General features: G+C 39.7%; 1 protein-coding gene across 1 annotated transcript in view; it reads right to left on the reverse strand.

Moving 5' to 3' along the window:
- Positions 1-7,171: 7,171 nt before the first annotated feature.
- The window catches only part of trpn1 (transient receptor potential cation channel, subfamily N, member 1), a 217,428-nt gene continuing 204,511 nt past the window's right edge, over positions 7,172-20,088 (reverse strand). Inside the window, exons 27-29 of the mRNA XM_072259540.1 lie at positions 13,000-13,152; positions 10,884-10,991; positions 7,172-9,647 (exon numbers count right to left, since the gene is read on the reverse strand). Of these exons, the coding sequence (XP_072115641.1) occupies positions 9,568-9,647; positions 10,884-10,991; positions 13,000-13,152 (341 nt within the window). The 3' untranslated portion in view covers positions 7,172-9,567. The remainder of the gene's footprint in view (positions 9,648-10,883; positions 10,992-12,999; positions 13,153-20,088) is intronic.

Genomic DNA, 20,088 nt, shown 5'->3' on the forward strand with positions numbered 1-20,088 from the left:
TTTGTTTTGCTAACATGGGAGAAGCGAAGATAATCGGGAAAAAAAGAGCACAAATGTTTTTGTTGTTTGCTAACAGCTTTAAAAATGGAAGTTTTGCAACCCCCATCAACGCTTCAGCTGACTGGAAATGTAGCTGAAAACTGGAAAAGATTTAAACAGCATTTTGAAATTTATTTATCAGCAATCAGAGCAGATAATAAAATGGAAAAAACAAAAGCTGCAATTCTACTCCACGTGATTGGGGATGATGCAATTGAGGTATATAACTATTTTACTTTTGAAGATGGAGATAATTTGAATCTAAAAGCAATAATCAACAAATTTGAGTAATTTTGCATACTGAAGTGCAATATGACATGTGAACGGTATAACTTCTTTACATGCAAGCAGAGAGCTGGTCAAACAATTGATCAACTTGTTATGGAATTGAGAAACCACAGTAAAACATGTGAGTTTGCAGAGCTGATGGACTCTCTCATTAAAGACAGAATTGTTTGCGGCATTCTGGATAATGCTCTGAGAGAAAGACTCTTAAGAGAACCAGACGTAAATTTGGAAAAAGCTTTGATTCTCTACAAGGCTTTGGAAACTGTAACGTCGCAGGCTAAAGAGCTTCTTATTGAGAACTGCAGCATGCACGCTGTGAATAACTGTGAACATGTTAGAAAAACATAATGAAGCGACTACGAAACCAACAGAGAGCAAGATGTCATTTGAAAGAAAAAAACGTTAGATTGTACTGACCTAAAATGTGTCCAGCATATTGAAAAATGTGCACCAACTGTCGTAGGTAGGATTATTCATTTTTCATGCTATTGCAGAAGTAGAAAGGAAATAAAACATGTAAATGCAGTGCTTGAAAATGAACATGAGGAGTTTTACATAGATGTGCATTGTGAAAACAAGCAAAGTAAGAATGACTTCACTATGCCATTGCAAGTGAACCAAAACATTATTTTGTTTAAATTGGATACTGGAGCACAAGTAAATGTTCTTGCAGAATCTGAGTTTAATGCATTAAAGCCAAGACCAAAGTTACATCAGACAAATATAAAAATGACTGAGTATTCAGGTGCAGACATTCCAGTTAAAGGAACATGTGTGGCGAAAGTATCACACAAAAATAGTGTGCACATGCTTTCATTTGTGGTTGTGCCAAAAGATGTACAGTCAATACTGGGTTTATCTGCCTGTGAGAGACTGAATTTGGTAAAAAGAGTATTAGTCCTGGACAGTGACATAGACTTAATGAAAGGGCAAGAGAGAACAGAATCTGATTCTAACGTGGCAAAAGTAAAAGAAGTCATAAAGAAAGATCCCAGACCCATCCCTTTGTTACCAAACTTGCCGGTACAGTACAATACGGATCTGAAGCCAAAGAGTGATAAGAATCAGGATCCAATTGAAGAAGTTAAAGTACAAGTGAAGGAATTGAGAAGTTTTATTGAAATGATGAAGTCTCAACATAAAAAAGAGATTACACAGTTAATGAGTGAATTGCGATTTCTTCTCAAAGACCTCAAGAAAGGACCAACTTCGGAGTTTCAGTTAACTGATGCAGACCAGACAAAACATGAAAATAACAATGAAACACAAGAACTGTGTGAACCACTTAGAAGGTTTACTTGTGTTCGTAACCCCCACAGAGACTAATAGAGACATGTTAAATTATGTATTTGTTTGGATTAATGTTACTAATTGTTTTTCTTTTTAAGGAAAGGAAGATGTGGTGATATAATATGTCATGTGACAGAGTTTGGAGCATATGCAGAACTCACAGAATGATCGAGAAGCTTGTATGTTAAAAGACATGGTTGCTGTTTGCTGTTAAATAAAAGTTCCAGTTTTAATTCTTCCAGAATATGTATCTTTATGAGTAACCCATAGTATGTATAAAGAACACAACAATATGTTAATTCCTTCATTTCTGGAATCATTGTTGTGAACCTCCTCTGTACTCTCTCTAATGACAGTACATCCTTTCTCAGATATGGGGGCCCAAAACTGTTGATAATACTCCAAGTGCAGCCTGACTACTGTCTTATAAAGCCTCAACATTATCTCCTTGCTTTTATATTTTATTCCCATTGAAATAAATACCAACATTTCACTTGCTTTCTTTATCACAAACTCAACCTGTAAATCAACCTTCTGGGAGTTTTACACAAGGATTCCTAAATCCCTCTGCACCTCTGATGTTTGAAACTTCTCCCCATTTAGAGAAATCTGCACTATTGTTACTTTTACCAAAATGCATTGTCATACATTTCCCAACTCTGTATTCCATCTGCCAATTTTTTGCCCATTCTTCCAATTTGTCTAGTCCTGCTGCAATCGCTTTGCTTCCTCAGCACTACCTACTCCTCCACCTATCTTCATATCATCTGCAAACTTTGCCACAAAGCCATCAATTCCATTGTCCAAATCACTGACAATCAATGTGAAAAGTAGTGGTCCCAACACTGATCCCTGAGAAACACCACAAGTCACCAGCAGCCAACCAGAAAAGGTCCCTTTTATTCCCACTCACTGCCTGCAGCCTGTCAGCCATCCTGTTATCCATGCCAGTATCTTTCTTGTCATGCCATAGGATTTTATCTTGTTAAGCAGCCTCATGTGTGGCACTTTATCAAATACCTTCTGAAAATCCAAGTAAATGACATCCACTGCTTCTCCTTTGTCCACCATGCTTGTTACTTCCTCGAAGAACTCTACCAGATTCATCAGGCAAGATTTTCCTTGACAGAAACCATGCTGACTTTGACTTGTTTTATCATAAGTCTCTAAGTACCTTTAATAATACACTCCAACACTTTCACAACCACTGAGGTGAAGCTGACTGGCTTATAATTTCCTTCCTTTTGCCTTCCTCCCTTCTTAAAGAGTGGAATGACATTTGCAATCTTCCAGTCCTCTGGGACCATGCCAGAATCAAGTGATTCTTGAAAGATCATGCCCAATGCATCTGTTATCTCCTCAGAAACCTTTCTCAGGACTTGGAGAAGTAGTTCATCTGGTCCAGGTGACCTTTGAGTTTGCCTTGCATTTTTTCCTTTGCAATAGCAATGGCACTCACTTCTGCTCCCAGACACTCATGGACCTTTAGCACACTGCTAGTGTCTTCCACAATGAAGTCTGATGCAAAGTACTCATTTAAGTTCATCCGTCATTTCTTTGTCCCCCATTACTATCTCACCAGCATCCTTTTCCAGTGGTCCAATATCAGCTCTCACCTGCCTTTTACTCTTTATTTAACTGAAAAATCTTATAGTCTCTTGCTTTATATTATTGGCTAGTTTGCCCTCATATTTCATCTTTTCCCTCTTATAGCTGTTTTAGTTGCCTTCTGTTGGAATTTAAGACATTCCAAATTGTGACAACTTCCCACTCACTTTTGCTACCTTATATACCCTTTTCTGTGGCTTTTATGTAGTCCTTAACTTCTCTTGTCAGCCACGGTTGCCTAGCTCTGCCATTTGAGAACTACTTCTGTGGGACTTACCTATCTTGCACTTGTGAACTATTTCCAGAAACTTCAGCCATCTCTGCTCTGCCATGTTCCCCTCCAATATCCTCTTCTAATCCACCTGGGCAAGCTCCTCTCTCATGCCTTTGTATTTCCCTTTATTCCATTGTGATACTGATACATGTGTCTTATGCTTCTCCCTCTCAAATTGCTGCATAAATTTAGTTCATATCATGATCACTGCCTCCTAAGGGTTCCTTTACATTAAGCTCCATAATAAGATCTAGGTTATTACGCAAGTTAGTCTAAAATAGCCTTTCCCCGAGTAGGCTCAAGCGTGCTGCTCTAAAATTCTCATAGGCATTCAACAAATTCCGTCTCTTGCGATCCGACACCAACCTGATTTTCCTAATCCTCTTGCATATTGAAGTCCCCCAATACAATTGTGACAATACCCTTATTACATGCCTTTTCCAGTTCCCTTTGCAATTTCAACCCCACACCTTGGCTACGAATTGGAGGCCTATATATGATTCCCATAATGTTTTTTGTACCCTTGCAATTTCTTAACTCCTCCCACAAAGATTCAACATCCTCTGACCCTATGTCACCTCTTTCCAAAGATATAATTCCATCTCTTACCAACAGAGACACACCACCGCCTGTATCTTCCTGCCTATCCTTTCGATACAAAGTTTATCCTTTGATGTTAAGCTCCCAACTATGGCCTTCTTTCAACCACGACTTAGTGATGCCCACAATATCACACTGACCAATCTCCAATTGCACCACAAGTTCATCCACCTCATTCTGAATGACACGTGCATTTAAATAGAGCACCTTCAATCCTACATTCTTTGCCCTTTTGAATTCTGCCTCTGTGGTACAATGTAACTCTGCTCTGTCTGCATTTGTATCCAGTCACTGGCCTGTCCTTCCTTAAATTCATGTTACATCCATCATCTACTTGCAAACCTGCTGGCTCATTCTCAGCTCCATCATACTGGTTCCCATCCCCATCATATTAGTTTAAACCACTCCCAGCAGCTCTGGTAAACCTGTCCACAAGAATATTGGTCCCCCTCAGATTCAAGTACAACCCATACCATTTGTACAGGCTAGACCTGCCCCAGAAGAGGTCCCAATTATGCAGAAATCTGAATTCCTGCCCCCTGCTCCAATTCTTCAGCCGTGCCACCTCATTCTATTGTTATCCTCACAGTCACATGGCACGGGCAGCAATCTTGAGATAACTACCCTTGAGATCCTGCTTCTCAGCTTTCTTCCTAACTCCCTGTATTCTGTATTCAGGACCTCCTCCTTGTCACTGACACCAATACGTACTACGACTTCTGGCCATTCCGCTTCTTATATGATTGGTGGCCAACTATTCAGAAAACTGACTGTGAATGACAATCTTTCCTAAAATTTCAACACTTCTACAGGCCTTTCCCTTGAACTTTCACTGAAGGGAATCCTTCCTTCACCGAGGTTTATCTTGCAGCTTGGAAAGAGAACATCCATTGCTCCCAGCCTACAAGAGCTGCACCATATTTACCATGCTTAGACCCTTAGTGTTTCATTGCCCATCTAAAATTCAGAATCAGTATCTGATTCAATATCACTGGCACATGTCGTGAAATTTGTTGTTCTATGGCAGCAGTACATTGTTATACAATAAAAACTATAAATTACAATAAAAAGTATATATAAAAAATAAATTCAATAAGTAGCGCGAGAAGAGAGAAAAAATGCTGAGGTTGTGTTCATGAGTTAATTGTTTATTCAGGAAGTAGCTGTTCCTGAAATATTGACGATGTGTCTTCAGGCTCCTGTACCTCCTCCTTGATGGCAGCAATGAGAAGCATGTCCTGTGTGAGGGGGGTCATTAATGATGGATGCCGCCTTTTTGAGGTACTGCCTTTTGAAGGTGTCGAGAATGCTGAGGAGGTTGGTGCCTATGACGGAGCTGTGGGTGAGTTTACAAGTTCCTGCAGCTTTTTCTGATCCTGAGCAGTGGCCCCTCCATACCTCACAGTCATGCAACCAGTTAGAATGCTCACCACTGTACTTCAGTAGAAATTTGTGAATGTCTTTGTTGACATATCAATTCTCCTCAAACCTCTAATGAAATATAGCCACTGTTGTGCTTCTTTTGTAATTGCATCAATATGTTGGGCCCAGGATTGAAGCCTAGAAAATTCATTTCATAATTAGTCATGATCAAAATACGCACAAAACTATCTTAATATGTCATTTAGGCACTAAATGGTTCTAATTTGTAGTCATCAGTTCTTTGAAGTCGGTGAACTGAATACTGCTGCCAGGGTACATTAAAGATACACTATAAAACTTGTTTATTGTATGCATCAGAAGTCAAATTTCAAGCTGGGCTTTTCATCCTGACTTAGTCCAAACTGTCTGAGCTGTTCCCAGCACTAGCTGCACAGACCTTAACTCAGTTAAATTCAGCTGCCATTTCAGTTAAAATTGTAACTTTTCACTTCAGGGTAAGGAAAGAGTGGACTAGATCTTCTGCTGATTTCAGTTGCCTCCAAGTTTCCTACTTCATTCTAACTGTCTTCATCCACCTGGCCAGTATCTCCCTAGTAATTAATTTTATTCTTTTGTTTCATTTCACTGTCATCTTGTTTTTTCCAACTTTATTTATAGTGTGTCCCTGTTCTGCTCTTTCATTCCTGTTTATGTTTCTACCTTCAACTGTTGCTTCTGTGTTATATTACATTCTTCTTGATTACAAGGTTTCCTTTTTACTTTAATTTATTGCATTTATTAAACATTTCATTCTCTGTTAAGCCTGCATTCACTCATTTGGGAGAATTGGCTTCTTCCTGTATTGTTATTACTTCAATAGAGCGGCCATGACTCCACCTGCTGTGTGCGTAAACCCACCTTCAGCTTCGTTCCATACACTCTAGGATTGGGTCACAAAAAATAACCCTTGCTGGATCCAAGTATTGAAAACTAAGTGCATTCTGCAAAAGGAAGATCTTCCAATGAGCTCTGCTGGTTAGGAATATGCCTGGTAGAGTCATCAATCAGCCAGAGCTCCATGACAACTTTGGAAAGTGAATGAGGGATCTTTTCAGCATGCTTAGACCCTTAGACCCTTGACATTCTCCACAGGGATCAAAAGATGGAAGCACCAGAGAGTGAGGAAGATACAAGCAAGGAACAGATACTACTGTAAAATTCCACTGAGGTTAAATTGGCAGTGGCTGCACCTTTAAAACAGTCACTCCAGTCTATATTCATGTCTAATGATTTCAATGGAGATAATTATTGTGCTGTTCTTTAATATGTGACAAAATTGGTTTGGCCATTCTGTATACTGCTCTGACCCAATTTCACCCCAATATTATTCAATACATTCAATTCAACTTTCAATTCAAATCACTGCCTTAAGAAGGGTAGGGTAGGTAGTTTATTTTATTTATTTATTGAGATACAGAACAGAATAGGCTCTTTCAGCCATGCCACCCAGCGAACTCTGATTTACTCTAATCCGACTTACTCTGATTACTCCGATCTACTCCGACTTAGTCTAATCACGGGACAATTTACATTGACTGTATGTCATTGGACTGTGGGAGAAAACTGGAGCACCTGGAGGAAACCCATGTGGTCATGGGGAGTACGTACAAACTCCTTACAGACAGTGGTGGGAAATTAACCTTGTTCACAGGTATGGTAAACCATTATGCTAACCACTACGCTATGAGCTACCATGTAGAATGTAGAATGTGCACAGCTCATCATTATTCAGGCTTTTTCAAATTCTTCACAAAAAAATAATTTTGAATGCTTTTTCAAGAAGACTTTATCATAGGTAATTAGTTCACAAGTGTAATCCAAGAGAAAATCTCCATAGTACGATAATATCTTGTTGTTTGTTAGTCCTATTACTAATTACCAAACACTAATGATATTACTAACAAATTCATGGCAGCATACTTTAAACAAAACATTTTCTTATACTGCAGCAAGTTTACTCTATAACAGTACAGATTAAGCTTTTAATTATTTTCCTTCTCCAAAGTAGACAAGGATCTTAGATAAGAAGATACTATAAATAATTCAAAAATATTCCTCCAATTGTATAAATTATCAAAAACATTGAAAATCTTTGTACAAAGCACAGTAATCACATCAGTAACAAAAGTAGAACAAACAGATTAAAATAGTTTTAAATTCAGGCAGGCTCTTGACAAAAATGCTGGCCTGTTTCTTTAAATGATCATGTGATGCATTCAGTCATTCCATTTGCTAGCTTTTGGTCTGTATGACAGTTCATAGGCGCACCTGAATGCTGCATAAATGTGATGGTGGTTCTTGCTTTGGCTATCCATTTGGGCTCTGAGGTCTGTGCCTTCCCAGTTTACTGGGAGGAAAAAATCCTATTCATTTTTCATATTTTAAGTATAAGTCCACGTGTTATTGATTTTCTGCAAGGGAAATAGACACTTCCTATCTACTATATCTAGGCTCCATACAAAATGTGCGATGCTTTATCTAAGCGACAGTCACTGTTGAAATTGCAGAAAGAAATTGTTTATTTATTTATAAATTAACATTTCATCTGGCCTTAATGAAAGTCAGAATTCATTGAACATGGGGTTAGTCTGGTTTTTGAGCGCACTGGGGAAATGATGAACTAAGTGGTTACGGAGAGGAATGCACCAACTAACCAGGCAGGGAGAGGAATGATTCTAGCAATCTTGTTACTAACCACCCCCCTCCCAACACCAATCCCTGCTACTAACCACAATATGTCTACTTACACCACGTCTGTGATGGAACATCTCCTAACCCATGTTTTGACACAACAGGTCAACAGTCTGAGCAGACTACAGAAAAATCAGAAGGAGATGAGCTCTGTGAGTGAACTTGTTGAAATGGGAGGGGAGGGGAGGGTGAAGAACCAAGTGGAGCACAGTGAGATTAGTGAGGTCTCTCTGCACCCTGCATTTATGGAAAATGCCTTATAACAAGCATATTTTATGAAAGAAGAAGGTACTTCAATGAGAATAAATGTGGTTAAAAAATGGAAAGGGAAAATTAACCCAAAAATCAAATGTTGCAACATGCACCTTAATTTTAACCTACCCCGCTGGAACCTTGCAGCAGTTGCCAGAAAGCTTTCTACATTTGGAGATAACTAAATGTTATGTCCAGAATGGCATTTCTGGCCAGATCAAAGAGGCATTAGAAATACACATTTTTTCAGTGCCCTAGAAATGGAAATAAAATTCTAGCAAAATATGAAGCAAGATAGAATGAACAAGGAAATATGGACGACTGGATGTGGGAATAAATAAAAATTAAAAATAAATAATGGCCATTCGGATTCACTAACTTCTCTGCCACCTGGACTAATTTGTTCCTCTGTTTTCATTTCTGATGAAGGGCCTCAGATCTAAAAGATTAACTATTTCTCTCCCCATCGATGCTGCCAATTTGCTGAGTTTATCCAGCATTTTCTGTTTTTGCTTCATGATGGGAGTAAATTGATTTTATGGCTAATATTTCAATATCAGCCATTCATACCTCCCTGCAATCCATCATTTTCCTTCTTCATTTTTCTCAGAGGAAGGTTTGTCTTCCCAGCTTGCAGAAAATATGGACATTATTTCAGTGGCTTGCAAATGAATCTCAAGGTAGTATATGGTGATACTTTGATAGTAAGTTTACTTTGAACTTTAAAATCAGTGAGACGCCTGTCATAACTACACGATGGACTCAATTTGTCTCACGTTACATTGCAACATGGTGCCAAATGGGGAGAATTACATGCTGCCATTTGTCTTACCAAATAAAAACAGATCTGCTAAGCAATTGTACTGCTATGTAAAATCCTTTAAATAAAATAATAATCACTTAATGAATAAAAACCACACTTTATTACACATCTTCAATGGTTATGATGATCCTTCTCCTCTGATTAACGTTACTCGATGAATAGCTGCTTGATGTATGGTTGATGACCTTGAAAGGTGCAGAAACCACTAACTGGTTACGCAGACACATAGCTGAACAATGTTACAATCCTCATGATTTTGAGGTTATCGGGATTTGGCAAGTCAAGTTTGATACTTGGTGCCAAAATCACACTTACAGACCTTTGGTCTTTCATCATGCTGGAGCTGTATCAACACCAGGCCTAAAAATATAAAAGGTCAAAACAGATCTATTTGTAATATTATAGCTGAAGCAATCTTTAATTAATCTGTCACAGAAGATCTTATTTTCCCCCTTTATAGTAATTGAGAATTTATAGATCTAAAATTGAATAAAGGAACAGAAGAACAAATTAGTCTTGGGTTAGAATGATCAATATACTTCACTTCCTCTTTCTTCAGGATACACAATTTGATAATTTGTGGTCTATGCTGTAATCCATAAATTGTGAATGGCAGTGAATGTTACTTGGTATAATCTGCCTCTGGCTGGTCATGGAAGGCAATTTTCAGGATGCTGAGAAATACTTAAGTTTAAACTAATCATCTTCAATGTGACATTGTGCTACTTCAAGGGCTATGCCTTTTACAATTTCCATTCCATTTACACGTAACAACCATAAGTACTTTTTGTTCCACTCTGCGCTGAGCAGCAATCTTGCCATTTCTTTAGCATTTGTCTGTCTTTTACAAGGCCAAGATGTTAGCTCAATGCTCAACCCAGCAAGGATGGAAAGTGTGAAAGGAGCCAGCCAGATTTGAACCTGAGACTGCTTGTCTCAAAGTCCGGTGCGGACGCCATTACACCATTACACCACCGGCCGGCTGAACCATAAATACAGTTGCATATATTCTTTGTAAGCATGCTTATAGAAAACTCTCACTGAAAATGAGTGCCTATTATGGTTTAGTTTCTAGATTACTTGCATCAGGATACCTTTCTTAAAACTTCAAGAAACTGTAGAGAGTTGTGGTCACAGCTCAACAAATCCCAAAGACCAGCCTTCTCTCCGACTACACTTCTTGCTACCTTGGAAGAGCAGCCAACATGATTAAAGACCCCTCCCATCCTGCATATTTTGTCTTCTCCCTGTCTCATTGGGTAGAAATTTAATAGCTTGGACGCATGTACTACCAGGCTCAATCTCAATCTCAATGTATGAAGTCTGTTGAGTGGATCTCATACAATGAAAATGAACTCCTGATCTCATAATCTACCATGTAATGGCTTACCACCTTCTCTGTAATTGTAACACTATATCACGTTTCAGCTTTTCCCTTGTACTAACTTGATGTACTGATGTGGTGTAAAGATCTGTATGGGTGACATGCAAAACAAACTTTATCACTATATCTCAGTCTAATAAACCAATTAGATCCTAGCACCTACTAGAAATGAAACCAACCCTCTAATTGAGAAGAATCCTTTACAAACATACCATCAGTCTGGCCTTTCATTGTTAAATAGCGAAAAGCTACATTGTGCCAGTCAATAATATCTTCAATTTGCATTGGACCATTTTGCCTTATGCCTCGCAAGAATCCAGCTGTGGAGAAGGAAATGTTAGAGGTCAGTTTTATCATATTCACACATATGAGGGGTGATTGGTAAGTTCGTGGCCTAGGGTAGAAGGAGTCAATTTAGAAAACCTAGCACATTTATTTTTCAACATAGTCCCCTCCTACATGTACACACTTAGTCCAGTGGTCGTGGAGCATACGGATTCTTTCTTTGTAGAAGTGGTCCACAGCAGAGGTGATTGATAAGTTCCTGGCCTAAGGTCGAAGGAGGTGAGTTATTAACTTCAAACTTTCTGCATTATCACTCAAAGAGTTGAACTGCATGTGCATGTAACGAGAGCGTCTTGGACCTCCAGGTGGTCCACAGCAGAGGTGATTGATAAGTTCATGGCCTAAGGTAGAAGGAGATGAGTTATACAACTCTGGTTACATGCACATGCAGTTCAACTCTCTGAGTGAAAATGCAGAAAGTTTGAAGTTTTTCCTCATCTCCTTCTACCTTAGGCCACAAACTTATCAATCACCCCTGCTGTGGACCACATGGAGGTCCAAGACGCTGTCATTACATGCACGTGCAGTTCAACTCTTTGAGTGATTATGCAGAAAGTTTGAAGTTAATTACTCATCCACTTCTACCTTAGGCCACAAACTTATCAATCACTCCTGCTGTGAACCACTTCTGGAGGTCCAAGACGCCGACTTCTACAAAGAAGGGATACGTATGCTCCATGACCGCTGGACTAAGTGTGTAAATGTAGGAAAAATAAATGTGCTAGTTTTTCTAAAATTGACTCCTACCTTAGGCCACAAACTTATCAATCACCCCTCGTATCTAAAGAACTATTTTTCTATTGTTTCATAGTCTTCAATTCAAATTTTTGCAAATGGTTTAGATTAAGCTATTGTGTATTTTTTCTTGACTGTTAATCTCAATCCTCATAAATACAAAAAATTTTAAATGAGACAGTAAATCAAGCCATTAAAATGTCCTTTTAATTAATTTTCTTTCATTTTTCCATTCTCTTTCCTGGGCAACTTCTGTATTTATGAATTTTATATTCACTGACAAGTGTGTACATTGTATTTTATCCATAATCCCCAGAAATTGTTGTCAGACAGATTTCACTCTAGAATCAGCAAAAATCTTCTCTGTAGACTTCGCCTCAACTAAGTGATAAGCTCAAATGTGATTAATTTTTCCAATGAAAATTTCAGGAACAAAAAATGTGAAATCATATCTATTTTACTCTAACATTTTAAAAAATGTGGGCATCATTGGTAAGGCCGGAACAATTGCCTTTGAGAAGGTGGTGATTCTTTAGACATTAGTCTGTTGATGAAACAGTTGAATGAAGCAACAATGCTGTATTACCAGTGAGAAAGAGGTGTACAATGGGGCAGAAATTCATCTTAGAGGGAGTGGATTTGAGGGGAAGTGGATGTTCAAAGATAATAGTCAACATCAAACATGGTGCTTTTTATTTATCCACGTTGATCGGCAATTTCACGAATGACAAAATACTTATCAAGTAGGCTTTTTAAAGCTCAGTAATGAAATAGATGCTATTAAACTTCAAAGAGTACAAGACATTTTTCCAGGCCTCCTTATCTTTAATGTTCACATATTGAAACAGAGGCTCGGATTCTGCTGTCAGGGGAAGTAGAAAGAGAATCATTGGCATCCAAATGTAGAGCGAAACTCTTCATTGATCTGCGGTTGCCTCCTGTACCAACACCTATGCAGAGTGTCAATGGCACGTGCTTGCTCCAAAGTTATGTTAATATCTCACAGCTTAAAAAGAAGTGTTTCAGCTGCTAATTATTCTTCACATACAGGCAAAAAGAAATCTGTGCTGTCTTCCAACAACTTTTGCTGCATTATCTATTCAATTTTGCAATTTATAGTCAGTTTATATCTTTGCCCGGGGCTGCTGCCTCAAAACAATAGTGTTTTAATGAGTTCAGAATCCAAAAGTTATTTATACATTGTGAACTTTGTTAATACTTCAGTACAAAAAGGAGCCAATATTGTACCTTCGGGAGAGACTTGTGTTGCTCTTTTAGAGGTGCTTTGTATCCATCCGGCAGATGCATGCGGCAACATGTCAATAGAGCGTGTATCCGATATGGTGTCGAGGTTATCTCCTTCATTCATCAATTCCCGGCCCTCCATAGAGCAGAGTTTACCTATGGGTTTGGAATACAGACACCATTCAAATTTGCCCAGTCTTGAAAACGTGACTGCTACGCATCCATTTGAGAAGGCATGTGAACTGAGGAACGCAAATGGGAATTGAAACTTTTACCTTTTCCTAAAAGGAGAAAACGTAACAAAAAATGAAATATAAATCACTTCAAAAGAGAAAAGATGGATTAATGTAGAGGCCAATTCTGACAGGCAGCTTACCTGACATGTGTGGAGTTCTTTTGATGCTGATTGGATCATTGTGTGTATTTCAGTTTAGAGGGGTGGGGTAACTTTAGAGAAACTTTAGACAATTTGTTAAGGGGAAAAAATTCTCAGTAAGTGAGAGTTCTTTCCCCCATAACAGGTTTCTAAAATCTGAGGGTGTAATTTTAAGTCAAGGAATAAAAGTGTTTGAGGTAATCTATGGAACTTTTTTCATTTGGAGAATGGTGGCAACCTGAAATGCACTGCTTGACAAGTTAATCGGGGCCGGTACTGTCACACCATTTTAAAAGTACTTGGATGAACACTTGAATCACCATGGCATAGAAGATTATGGACCAAGAGCTGATAAAGTATAGATTGGTACTTCATAACAGGAGTAGCAGGTCTGTTTCTGTGCCATGTAACTCTACTGAACAGTGTTAATGCCCATTTATTTATGCAGAAATTACGTCAGAGGATGCAATGATTTTTGAGTGAAGGCAAACATTATTATTGGACTGGACAGAACATGAAAAATATTAGACTGACTAAATGCAGGCAGATGGCATTAGTACGAATGGCAACATGTTTGTTGTAGTCACGATGGGCCAGAGCCTGCTCTTGTGCTATGTTCGATCAGCATAGGTGCACCACAAGGCTATGTACTAAGCCCCCTGCTCTACTCACATTACACCTTTACACTTATGACTGTGTGGCTAAGCACAGATCCAATGCCATAGATCTGTGGCATTCAAGTCTGGTGACCCAGGTCTGTACCAGAAAACCAGGTATGACTTGCAGAGGGCTATGTCAAGCAAAGTTAAATATGGCATTGGGTTTGTGCTAACACTCATTGTCCACTCTGCTGGCATGGTCTTTTATTGATTCTGTTATGATCATTGGATTTATTGAGTATGCCCGCAAGAAAATTAATCTCAGGGTTGTTTATGTTGACATATATATATAGGCATCCGTTAGTCTCATGAGACCATAGATTTGCACCTTGGAAGGTTTCCAGGGTGCAGGCCTGGGCAAGGTTGTATGGAAGACCAGCAGTTGCCCATGCTGCAAGTCTCTCCTCTCCACGCCACCGATGTTGCCCAAGGGAAGGGCACAAGGGCCCATACAGCTTGGCACCGGTGTTGTCGCAGAGCAATGTGTGGTTAAGTGCCTTGCTCAAGAACACAACACGCCGCCTCAGCTGAGGCTCGAACTAGCGACCTTCAGATCACTAGGCCGATGCCTTAACCACTTGGCCACGCACCAACACATATATGTACTTTGATAATAAACTTTCTTTGGAATTTGAACTTCCTATATTCTATGCTCTATAAACTATAGACAATGGAGTGAATACCGGAGAGCGCAAAGTGGAATGTATTTTCTTCCCAATGGTAGAAGCTGATTGTAGCAACCGGATCTGCAGTTTAATGACCTTCGAGTAGTACGAGAGAATGAGGACATGATAGATAGGAGCTACAGGGAGATAGTCACCCCTAGATTGCAGACGACAGGCAACTACATGACTGTCAGGGGAAGGAGGGGAAATGCACAGCCAGTGCAGAGTACGCCTGTGGCCGCTCAGTCCTGCTGGAAATAACAGGCACAATTCTCTGTTCACCCAGCTGCACTATTTTCTAAATGGAGAGAAAATTTGAAAATCAGAGGCACAAAGGGACATGGGAGTCCTTGTGCAGTATTTTCCTAAAGGTTAACTTGCAGGTTGAGTCTGTGGTGAGGAAGGCAAATATTATGTTAGCATTCATTTCAAGAAGACTAGAATATAAAAGAAAGGATATAATGGTGAGGCTTTATAAAGCACTAGTGAGGCCTCACTTGGAATATTGTGAGCAGTTTTGGCCCCATATCTTAGAAAGGATGGCTGAAGCTGGACAGGATTCAAAGGAGGCGCATGAGAATGATTCCAGGATTGAATGGCTTGCCATATGAAGAGCATCTGGGCCAATATTCACCAGAATTCAGAAGAATGAGGGGTGACCTAATTTAAACCTATTGAATGTTGAAATCCTTGATAGAGTGGAGGTTGAGAAAATGTTTCCCATGGTGGGAAAGTCTAGGACCAGAAGAGACAGCCTCGGAGTAGAGGGATGTCCTTTTAGAATGGAGATTAGGAGGAATTTCTTTCATCTGAGAGTGGTGAACCTGGGGAATTTGTTGCCACAGGCAGCTATGGAGGCCAAGTTTTAATGTATATTTAAGGCAGAGATTGATAGATTCTTGACTGGTCAGGACATGAAGGGATCCGTGGAGAAGGCAGGAGACTGGGGCTGAGAGGAAGAATGGTGGAGCAGACTCAATGGGCCAGATGGCCTAATTTTGCCCCAGTACCTTATGGTCTTATGAGATGGGTTTGGCCAAGGTGGAGAACTTACAGTATAGCGAGCTCAAAGCTGAAGTGGGGGCAGTAGAGATTGGTAGAAGCAAGTAAGATGGAACTGAAAAAGGATCTCGTGCTTTCCCAATGTACCTGTGACTTGAGCTTCCTTATGGGTTTGTGGATGGTATTAATCTGGTATTTCTTCAGGATCCTGGTGGTCCTTCTAGGAAACTGGGGAAATACAGGGAAGACGGGCGGTAGTGATGGGTTCCTCCGCATTGTTAGGATTAATACCATCCACAGGCTCAAGTCACAGCTTCTGCAGGTCAAAGGTGACCTGGGACTCAGGATGGCTGGTATTTACAGGATTCCTTGTGTATGCAGAGCAGCGTATATACAGCCGTACAGGTCGCACAGTGGAAACCTGCATCAAGGAGCACAGGAGGTCTATCCATTTGGGTCACCTGGAGAAATTGCTATAGTAGAACATTGCATTTGCAATGGCCATAGGATTGACTTTGAATGCACAAAGCTACTGTACCATGCTAATGATTTCTGGGACTGCCTGGTGAAAGAAACCATTAACAAAGATAAAGGTTTTGCTCTAAGTAAGAACTGGAAGTCAATTGAAAACAAGGTGGGACAGAGAAAACCTGATTGGATAAGGACTAACCAAGCAGGAGAGACAGATGTTGGGGGTATATATACTATCAGACTAGATAAATACCATTGGATTAGTCATTCCCAGGCATCATCCCTGATGAAGATGGCAGTTTGTCATCAAATCATCCGTTAAAATTGATACCTGTACCCAGCTGGAAGCCCAAGAAGACTTTATAAGATGACAATGTTTAAAGATATGTTCAGACAGATAAATTAACGGGTAGGTTATGGAGGGAGACATAGAGACTACAGATGGTGGAAATCTGAAGTGGTACAAAACAAAAAGCTGCATGAACTCAGCAGGTCAGGCAGCATCAATGGAGAGAAACAGGCAGTTGCGTTTTGGGTTGAGACCTTTCATGAGGTTCGTGGGATATAGGAAATATGACTGTGTACTGACAGATGAGATTAGTTTAGATTGGCATCATGACCAGCATAGACTCTGTTCCAGAGCTAAATAATTAATGTTCTATTTATATGTGGGATTGTGGCGAAACATTGCGAAAAAGGTATTAACTATTGTGGTATTGGAATAATGGTTTAAGTGCCCATAATAAGCCTTAGATGCACTGTGATGTGTGATCTACTTTTTCGAAGGTGGCAACAAAGAGGGTGCTGCATTCTTTATATTTGGACATCAAGCATTATATACTGTATGAGTCTGGTGATTTGGAATGGATGGCTATTATCTGGAGCTGTTGCCCGGAGAGGTCGAGTGAGTTTATTGACCTCACCCTGCTCCAACATTTCAACAGCCCTATTTCCCACGGGATTTCTCTCCCCTTCACACTATTGCAATTATGATTCATCATGTTATCATACAAGTATGCATTGACTTCTTTAACATCACAGAGATAGAAATATGTCAAGTGATTGTAGAATAATATCATTCAATCATTTTCAAGCTGATGAGTGGAATCTCTACAGATTAAGTTTGTTTCTGGCATCATAATTCTTGTAACATTTAACCTAATCTATCAATCTACTTAACAACAAGACCAAATGTGACTAAAACTTTCACATGCTATGGTTAGTTTTTGTAAATAGTCAGAAATGTTTTTTTGTGAATGAAAACAAGTTGTCGAGGAATTGAGTCCAAGCTTTAGGGCTGTGTGGCTGGAGGTTCAAAACCATTTGGATGACCTTAAAGAATTGTTGGAGTTTGGGAAGGGTTGTCAGTTGGGATAAGTATTATAACAGTGATATAATCGTGGTTGTGCGGATGGTATGGTCTGTATCTTGGGGCATAAGGGGAAGTGAGAATCAAGATCAAGAAATGGGAAGACGGGCCTGTAATTGTGGCTGAGGATTAGGACAGTGATGAGTCAAATGGCGGAGACAGCAAAGCTACTGCAAACTAGGGAATAGGAAGTCTATTTTTCAGATCAAGATCCTTCAACTGGACTGGGTCTGTGACAATCTGGAGGTTCTAATTAGAATTGTAGTGGAGGGGTTGACTGAGAAGTGGGGGGAGAATGTGAAACAAAGGGAAGAAGGATGGAGGTAAGGAACTTATCAGAAAGGGACTCTAATTCATGTTCAGTGTGAAGACCAAGTTCTGGAACAAAATATTTACCCCCAATGCTTGACAACAAATGTTGGATGAGGGAACTATATAATTCTGTTCATGGATAATATGGAAATGAGGTCAGGGATATAAGAGTGGCAAAATACCAAGTCAAAAGTATAGAATGGTGTGAAATGCCCCAGAAGTAGCCATTATCAAGTTTCAACAGGAAATCAAATACATTTTCAGTTGCATATGTGCTTAATAAAAGTGTTATTCAGATGAATTTCTAGAGGCTTAGGGATTGAAATGAGGACTATAAGAAGGAAAAAGTGAACAATAAGAAGATAGGATTGGTGAAGCAGAAAGACTCAGCTTGTAGAGAAGCTGCATCATAGCTCCTAATAACCCGGGTTAAATTCAAACCTTCAGGACTATCTGTGTGCAGTTTGTAAATTCTTCCTGTTACTATGAAGTTTACCCTAGATGTTTTCCTCCCGCCTGCCAAATTAACCTGGTAAACAAATTTGCCACAGTAAATTGCCTTGTGTAGATCAGTGATAGAATCTGAGGGAAATCATTGGGAATACAAGAAAAAATAGGGGCTAATACATCCTAGCCTTGCTATTGACATCCAGACCCCAACCCCACCCCCACCCAAAATTTAAAGTGGTAAAAGGAGTAATCACAGGGCATACGAAAAAACACAGAATTTTACCCTAGTAAAATGTTAAAGGAATATTTTCACCAGTTGGATAAATAGAATGGAATCTGATGAATCCATAGAAAACCATAGAAACCATAGAAAAACTATAGCACAGAAACAGGCCTTTTGGCCCTTCTTGGCTGTGCCGAACCATTTTCTGCCTCGTCCCTCTGACCTGCACACAGACCATATCCCTCCATACACCTCCCATCCATGTATCTGTCCAATTTATTCTTAAATGTTAAAAAAGAACCTGCATTTACCACCTCATCTGGCAGCTTATTCCACACTCCCACCACTCTCTGTGTGAAGAAGCCCCCCCTAATGTTCCCTTTAAACTTTTCCCTCTTCACCCTTAACCCGTGTCCTCTGGTCTTTTTCTCCCCTTGCCTCAGTGGAAAAAGCTTGCTTGCATTCACTCTATCTATACCCATCATAATTTTATATACCTCTTATCAAATCTCCCCTCATTCTTCTACACTCCAGGGAATAAAGTCCTAGCCTATTCAACCTTTCTCTGTAACTGAGTTTCTTAAGTCCGGGCAACATCCTTGTAAACCTTCTCTGCACTCTTTCAACCTTATTAATATCCTTCCTGTAATTTGGTGACCAAAACTGAACCCGATACTCCAGATTCGGCCTCACCAATGCCTTATACAACCTCATCATAACATTCCAGCTCTTATACGCAATACTTTGATTAATAAAGGCCAATGTACCAAAAGCTCTCTTTACGACCCTATCAACCTGTGATGCCACTTTTAGGGAATTTTGTATCTGTATTCCCAGATCCCTCTGTTCTACTGCACTCCTCAGTGCCTTACCATTTACCCTGTATGTTCTACCTTGGTTTGTCCTTTCAAAGTGCGATACCTCACACTTGTCCATATTAAACTCCATCTGCCATTTTTCAGCCCATTTTTCCAGCTGGTCCAAATCCCTCTGCACGCTTTGAAAACCTTCCTCACTGTTCACTACACCTCCAATCTTTGTATCATCAGCAAATTTGCTGATCCAATTTAGCACATTATCATCCAGATCATTGATATAGATGACAAATAACAATGGACCCAGCACTGATCCCTGTGGCACACCACTAGTCACAGGCCTCCACTCTGAGATGCAATCCTCTACTACCACTCTTTGAGCCAATGTCTAATCCAATTTACTACCTCTCCATGTATACCTAGCGAATGAATTTTACTAACTAACCTCTCATGCGGGACCTTGTCAAAGGCCTTACTGAAGTCCATGTAGACAACATCCACTGCCCTCCCTTCATCTAATTTCCTGGTAACCTCCTCGAAAAACTTCAATAGATTGGCCAAACATGACCTACCATGCACAAAGCCATGTTGACTCTCCCTAATAAGGTCCCTGTCTATCCAAATGCTTGTAGATTCTGTCTCTTAGTACTCCCTCCAATAACTTACCCACTACCAACGTCAAACTTAGCGGCCTATAATTTCCTGGATTACTTTTCGATCCTTTTTTAAACAACGGAACAACATGAGCCA

The sequence above is a fragment of the Mobula birostris genome, chromosome 1, assembly GCF_030028105.1.
Source record: "Mobula birostris isolate sMobBir1 chromosome 1, sMobBir1.hap1, whole genome shotgun sequence".
NCBI lineage: Eukaryota > Metazoa > Chordata > Chondrichthyes > Myliobatiformes > Myliobatidae > Mobula > Mobula birostris.